This window comes from Anas platyrhynchos, chromosome 2 (genome assembly GCF_047663525.1).
Source record: "Anas platyrhynchos isolate ZD024472 breed Pekin duck chromosome 2, IASCAAS_PekinDuck_T2T, whole genome shotgun sequence".
NCBI classification, from domain to species: domain Eukaryota; kingdom Metazoa; phylum Chordata; class Aves; order Anseriformes; family Anatidae; genus Anas; species Anas platyrhynchos.
Window position 1 is genome coordinate 124,422,673 of NC_092588.1, and position 7,409 is coordinate 124,430,081.

The 7,409-nt window shown below is 56.0% G+C and overlaps 1 protein-coding gene across 1 annotated transcript; it reads left to right on the forward strand.

The window, feature by feature from the left end:
- Positions 1-977: 977 nt before the first annotated feature.
- HOXA13 (homeobox A13) lies at positions 978-3,268 on the forward strand. The gene is made up of 2 exons (XM_027450976.3): positions 978-1,905; positions 2,483-3,268. Exons 1-2 carry the CDS (start codon positions 1,233-1,235, stop codon positions 2,725-2,727), a joined length of 918 nt encoding a protein of 305 aa, XP_027306777.1. The 5' UTR covers positions 978-1,232; the 3' UTR covers positions 2,728-3,268.
- The last annotated feature ends 4,141 nt before the right edge of the window (positions 3,269-7,409 follow it).

Here is a 7,409-nt window from a genome sequence, read left to right on the forward strand (position 1 = left end):
AATAGCTGAAAGCTGGGGGAAAACGCATCCGAGCTGGTGGGAGGTGCGGTGGATATTAAAAGTGGGGGTCATTTCGCCCCATGAAAAATGCCAGCGTTTGCCGTGAAAAAGAGAAGGCGATTTCTTTTTTTATTATTATTTTTTTTTCTAGTCTTCGCTCGCATAGAAGAATGGCCTTAAAAAAAGTAAGCAGCCCATAAACCATTTTTTCCCAGCACAAAAAGGCGCCGTGGGTCCGTCCGCACGCTATACAAGCCGACGTGCTATTTTACGGCCAAAGAAGATGCAAGCCGAACTGTAGGCCCCGGCTTTTATTATTATGATTACAGTAACAAATAATAGAGCAGAGTTACGGCGGAGATCCAGTTAACCCTCCCGCTGCCCGAGTCCGGCCTGAAACGAAGCAGTAAACAGAGTGAATCTGGATTTCCTGCTCCGCTCCTCTTATCTGGCTGCCGAGGCTTTGTGGCGAGAGAAGCGAGCCGGCTCTTGGGCTTTCGACGGGCAGGAAGGAAGGCGGAAAACACCCAGGAAGGCCCCCGGGACACCCCGCTTCGGGAGCCTCAGTGGGGGGCCGGAGCGCTGGGGGGGTCCCCGCGGGGTCCCCACGGTACCTGGGCGGGGAGAGGCGAGGGGCGACGTGGGGACAGAGGGACGGGGGGACTGGGGGCGGCCCTCCCAGAGGCCGGAGGGGGCCGCTGCTCCCGGGGCGGGGGGGGGGGCAAGGATGTGGCTCGGGGAGGGGGGGAAGAGGCCGGGGTGCCGGGGGGAGCCGCGCACCTCGGGGAGCGCGCCGCGGCAACAACAGGGCCGAAACGCTCACGCCTCGGTGGCGAGGGGAGGAGGGAGGGAAGGAGGCAGGGAGGAAGGAGGGAGGAAGGAGGGAGGAAGAAGGGCAGGCCCCCCCCGCCCCCCCCCACCCCACCCCACCCCCGCGGCGCCCGTGCCCCGCGCGGCGGCGGCCGGGCCCCGCCGTGCCCGCGCCCGTGCCCGCGCCCCCGGGCCGGGAGCCGTCCCCGCGCGGTTGTGGCATTATTTAATTATCTCCGCTTTATTCCTTCCGATGTTTATCAGCTGCTTTGCATATCACGTGGGGGCGGGCGGCCCAATGAGGGCCCGCCTGGCGCGACACTGGCGCGTCAGCCTTGGTCAAGTCCCGGAGATTTAGTATCTCTTTTTTCAGTCTTTGGGGCTTTTAAAAAAGAGCCACTAGTCTCAATGCGGAGCGGGCTATGACAGCCTCCGTGCTCCTCCACCCCCGCTGGATCGAGCCCGTCATGTTCCTCTACGACAACAGCCTGGATGAGATCAATAAGAACATGGACGGGTTTCACGCCGGCAGCAACTTCGCGGCGGCGGCGGCGGCCAACCCCTGCCGCAACCTGATGGCTCACCCCGCGCCCCTGGCCGCCCCCAGCGCCGCCGCCTACACGTCGAGCGAGGCCCCCGCCGCCGGCATGGCCGAGCCCGCTGTCAAGCAGTGCAGCCCCTGCTCGGCCGCCGTGCAGAGCTCCTCCGGCGCCGCGCTGCCCTACGGCTACTTCGGCAGCGGCTACTACCCGTGCCGCATGACCCACCACAACGCCATCAAGTCCTGCGCCCAGCCCGCCTCCACCTTCGCCGACAAGTACATGGACACGTCGGTCTCCGGCGAGGAGTTCACGTCGCGGGCCAAGGAGTTCGCTTTCTACCAGGGCTACGCCGCCGGGCCCTACCAGCCGGTGCCCGGCTACCTGGATATGCCCGTGGTGCCCACCATCGGCGGCCCCGGCGAGCCGCGGCACGACCCCCTCCTCCCCATGGACAGCTACCAGCCCTGGGCCATCACCAACGGGTGGAACGGGCAAGTGTACTGCCCCAAGGAGCAGAGCCAGCCGCCTCACCTCTGGAAGTCCACCCTCCCGGGTAATAATACACCTGCATGGCTCCCCGGCTCCCCCCCCCCCTCCTCGCTCGCCCCTCGCCCCGCTCCCCCCGGGCTCCCCCCGGGCCGCGCCGTCCCCGCCCCGCCCGCGCTCCCCGGCCCCAGCCCGCCCCGGCGCCGCGGGGATGGCACCGGTGCCGCCCCCTCCCCGGCGCCCGGCGCATCCCGCCCGAGGCTCCGGGAGAGGAAACAGCTGAGAAGGGCGCTGGGAGGGAGCAGGGCTCCGCGCCCGGCCACCAGGTGCCACAAGCTCCGCAGCGGGGTGGGAGGGGGGGGAGCGGTGGCAGCTCCGCGGAACTCCCGCTGGAGTCGTGGGTGTCCCCTCCGGGGGGCTCCGAGGGGCTCCGCGGCTTCGCTTTGCCCGGCTGGAAAGAAAAACACCCGCAGCGGAGAGGCGAGGGGAGCCCCGGGTGCGGGGCGGTGCTGCGGGAGCGGAGCTCCGGGCGGGCGAGGAGCGGGGCGAGGAGCGGGGCTCTCCCCCCTGCGCCGCTCCAAGATGTCCCGGGAGGTCCCCGTAACTCTCTCCTAACGCTTTCGTGCACGGTTTTTCTGTTCCAGACGTCGTTTCGCATCCCTCCGATGCGAACTCGTACAGGCGGGGGAGGAAGAAGCGAGTGCCTTACACAAAGGTTCAGTTAAAAGAACTCGAAAGGGAATACGCTACAAATAAATTCATAACCAAAGACAAACGGCGGAGGATATCGGCGACCACGAATCTGTCAGAGAGACAGGTCACAATCTGGTTCCAGAACAGAAGGGTCAAAGAGAAAAAAGTCATCAACAAATTGAAGACGACCAGTTAATGGATTAAAAATGGAGAAGCAGCAGCTCGAAAGTTTCAGAACTTTTTTTTTTTGTTGTTCAGATTAAAGTAATTATTAATAATAATTAAAAAAGAAAAGACAATGAACCTCTTCTTTCAGAACAAGAGATCTGTATCCTTGGAATTATAGCATTTTTTAAAATATTGCTGTAGCAAATGGTTAAAACTGACAGTTCTCCTGAAATCCCAAGCAGACAGTGTAACTGACAAACTGTAAAGCCCACATGCCCAGCCCCGAGAGATACACTTTCAATTAAGACACACAGTTTTCTGAGAAACTTGTAAGTACTTCTATGACCTTACTATTTCAGAACACTCTTCGTGGCCACGATGTGAGAGCTGGTTGACGTGAGGAGGTCGATGTGTACACATAAGCTTGTTTTCTTCCATTGCAATCCAAACTGTATGTTGAATGACTGCTCAGGTAAACCATAGTGAAAAAAAAATGTACAATTACTGTATGTTTTTAAGCAATGCATTTAATGTAAAAAAAAAAAAAAAAAAAAAAAAGTAATAATAAACCTCGAAGGTACTGAATAAGGATTTCAGAGACATCAGTAATGAAGGAAGCTCTGTGGAGGATCTATCCTGATAGCAAATTAGAAACATCGCAAACTATTGGGGATAGAAGGGAAAATATTTGCTTGGAGATATCTGTTGGTTTTAATTTTTATTTTCAAAAGATGATTTCTTGTCATCTTTTTTTTTTTTTTTCTCCTGCAGACCGTACAATAGATACTTTTTAAAGGACTCTGCCTATTTTAAACCTCAAACTATCTTCAAGAATTAATATTTTAAGTCCCCGGAAATTTTTTAAATGTTTGACTCTGGGTGGATACAAAAACGTGAGCATTGGCATTTCTTCATAGTTAAAAAATATATATATATCCCTTTCTGGAAAAAAAAATATCCGAGAACTTCGAACTGAAATACATTTTTCCCCAGAAGTATTTTGATTTATATAATCTATATTTTGATCTATAAGTAATTAGTCGTTTCTCCTTGTTTATTGTCTGTTATGAGGCCGCAGTAGAACGTTTAGGGATTCTTTTTACAGCACCTTTTAATCCAATCAGTTATTTCAACCAGCACATTATTTTGTTTTTATTCACTATAAGAAGCTATCTTGTAAATAATAAAAAAAAAATCAGCGCACTGTGAAAATGTACTTGTGCACCCTCATTTTTTTTTTTTATATTTCTACTGAAAAGTGAAAATCCAAGACGTGTAGATAGGTATAGTAGTATTAATACTGTTAATAAAATAGTCACTGTAATAAAACCTGAAAGAAATACTCTTTATTTTTCGGTACCTAAGTGCATTCCATAAGAAATACATATATATATATATGTGTGTATATATATATGTATATATATATACATAATGTATCTATCTGTCATATAATTGTGATATTGTTATCTTTCTTTATGTAGTTTATATGTATATAGATACGCATATATATATGTATATACACACACATATATGCTTACGTATGTATATATGTGGATATGTGGATTTTTTTTTTCCTGCACGGTATTTATCTGGGAGCAGGCATGCCTGGTATCCAGCCTTCCTCTAAATGTTTTCGTAACGTTAAGGAGAGGTTTTGCAGAGGGGCTGGGGCCAGGGGGAGGAAGAGGAGGATGATACCAGCGCAGCGCTGCAGCCCTCGCCGGAAAATGGCAGCGGGGCTGCCAAGCCCCTGGGACGCGGGGACGGCCGCGGGAAGGTGGGTGCGTTCGCGGCGATGACAGGACGGGGAAGGCCCGAAACCTTGACCTTGAGGGGAAAAAAAAAGAGCCGATTTGTGACCTTGACTTTTGACAGCTCCCGGCGCCGCCGGCATTCGCGAGCCGACGGCGCCACCTCGTGGCCGCGCCGCGCCCGCGCCCCCCGCGCTGCGTCCCCGTGGATCCGCGCACCGCTGCGCGGCCGCGGCACCGCGCGTGGGCGTGCGCGGCCCGTGGGGAGCCCCACGGCTCGGCGCGGCCGTGGGCGTGCTGCGGAGGGGGGCTGCGAGGCCGGGCAGGTTGCGACCCGCTCCCCCCCGCTCCGGGGGCGGCGGGAGGTGCGAGGTGGAGTTCGGGTGGTGAAATTGGGGTCCGGATGGTGAAATGGGGGTCCGGATGGTGAAATCGGGGTGCCCTGTTCGGGGAGCCCCGGTGATGCGCGGTGCTGCGAGCTTGGTGGCGGTGTGAGCGGCGGCCGGCTTCAGTGGGGGCACAAAGGGAGGCTCGCTTTGGCTGCCCTGTCTCCCGAGGTGGTCTGCAGCTCTAATTAGAGCTATCGGGGAACCTTTACGGTGCATTTAGAGGGTATCATGTGCCGCGCAAAGTGTAGACTTCTAGCCTTACATTTCTGAAATTCAAAAGCGCCTACCTCGGTCGGGGATCAGCGCGGGGAGCTTGCTGGCGCTCGGCTCTGAGCGTAACGCATTCGTGCAATAACTTACACGAAAAGTACCTGAAGGAAAGAGAGATCTGTTTTCCAGGGAGCTGCGGTGCCTGGGGCTCCTGGCTCAAGGCTGGAGCTGAGCCGCCCGGGCTGGCTGCGGGCTGGCTGCGGGGCTGGGGCTGCGCGGGGCGCGGAGCGCTGCGGATGCTCGGGTGGGTGACCTGCGGCCGCGGAGCGTGGGAACACCGGTGGCATCCCTCCGGGGGCCGCTCGGGGACTTTTTGAGCGAGGTTTCCCTAGCCCCGCTGCTGAAACAACCGGGGAGACGGAGCTACGCGGCGGCCGGTTTACAGGCCTTGCAGTCAGGCTCTGCTTTGGGGGCACAGCGTGACCCCGGGAGGGGAAGAGGAGGCAGCCCCGACGGCAAGGCTACGAGGCAAAACCCCACCGGGGAACCGCCGAAGCCGAGGGGAGCCGGGCAGCCTCCGCGGCCCCGCAGCAGCCCGGCGGCCTGCCCGGCTTCGGGCGGATTTTCAGCTTCTAGCTGCAAAATCCTGCGCTGGAATCCTGCGAGGAGGTCGGGGGCTGCGGACTGGACGGGGGGGGTCGGCGGTAGCAGCCCCCATCGACGGTTCCTGTCCTTCTTGGGCAGATACCTGCCGCGGCGGCAGGCAAGGGCCAGGCGCAGTTTCTCCGCTTCGTTGCCCCGCTTGCTCCCGCAGGAGCTAAATGGCCTGGAGAAAGCCACTTGTGAATTACACTTGTTCTCGCTCCGGGTGGATAATTCTATTTATTCCGTTATATTTCGCAACGTGTATAATTATGGCATGAGACACGCCGCAAATTGCATGCATTTCAGGTCGGAGATGAGGGTGATACGCGCGAGTCGAGCCCGTGGTGACTTGTGTTGCCTATCTTAGGCAGTATCTTCTGTTTTCACACCGTGCCCCAGAGCGTTATAATTCAGGGGCGCCTTGAAAGAAAGCCTCAACGAGAATATGGCCGACTTTAGTAAAATAACAGTTTAAAAAAAAAAAAAAAAAGTTAGTTCTCCGTCTGAGCTACCGTTTGAAGATTATGTTTTCACACTGAAGTGCTTACCGTTCAAATCTCCTAAGCATTTCTAGACCGTGGATTAGCGAATTTAAATTCCCACTACCGTTCAAATAGCTGCGCCGCATATATATTTCACAGGGCAAAAAGGGGAGCGGCTGACTTGCGACCGCTGGCAGGAGTAAGGTAACATTTTGGATCGGACCCCCGCTACCATGTAAGTCAGCGTCGAGGCTCTCGCAGGCTTGGGCAGGAGGAGCAGGTCGTGTTTCCCGGCTGGCAGCCGAGAGCCCCGGCCCGGGGAGCAGGATCAGGCCCGTGGAGCATCCCCCGGTCGCCCGGTGCCTCCCCCGGCCTCCCCTGCGGGGGCTGCGGCTGGTGCCGGGAGTGACCCCACTGCCTCCGGCCTGGACCCACGCAGCGCTCCGGGACCCCACTCAGGACCCGGCCACGGAGCCCAGAGGCTCGGTCAGGTGAGGGGAAGCCGGCAGCTCCGCGCCTCGCTCACCGCCGCACCGGCCCGGAGGCGCGATGGGGATGCCTGCGGTTTTCTGAGCGGCGGAGGATGCGTGGTCTGCGGGGTTTGGTGCCTGCTGCCCTTTCCCGGACCTCCCCCCGGCCTCTGCCGGCATCCACGCACCCATCGCTCAGTCCCTCCGCCGGGTGTAAGGGGCCTGGGGGAGCGGGCGTGTAGGTGTGTGTGTGTCCGCGTTATTTATTGCCTTCGCTTACCGTCCAAAAGCTGTTGGCACATACATTTTCAAGTACAAATTGCTGTTGTATTACATATTCCCCTCTCACCAATCTGCCGCCAGCGTCCTGAAATACGTCCCTAATATGTTTTATAAGAAAATATATCACCGACGAAAATAATTAGCCGCCGTGATACATTACTTCACGTCCATGCACGCGGTTCCGAGAGAATTATTATTTATATTCCCCGCGCTACCGAGAATGCTTTAAAATGGTGGTGGGGAGCTTATTGTGCCTGCCTTGTTTTGTGGAGTTATACGTGCGAGGACTTTTATTTGGAGACATGAAGAAAAAAATGCCCTGGAAGCAGGATTCGGAAACAAAACAAACACAAAATTAAAAAACGAACCGTGAGCAAACAAAATAGTCTCTATATTTTCAGCTCCCCTAGAAATAAAAACGCTGCGTATAGTAGTGGATGTGTGGAGGGACGCAGGGGACAGAGGGAGCATGTTACTACTG

Excerpts from the sequence above, each read along its gene's own strand:
- HOXA13 (XM_027450976.3), top strand. The coding sequence starts at position 1,233 with ATGACAGCCTCCGTGCTCCTCCACCCCCGCTGGATCGAGCCCGTCATG. Across the intron at positions 1,906-2,482 it reads CTGGAAGTCCACCCTCCCGG|ACGTCGTTTCGCATCCCTCC; the intron begins GTAATAATACAC and ends TTTCTGTTCCAG.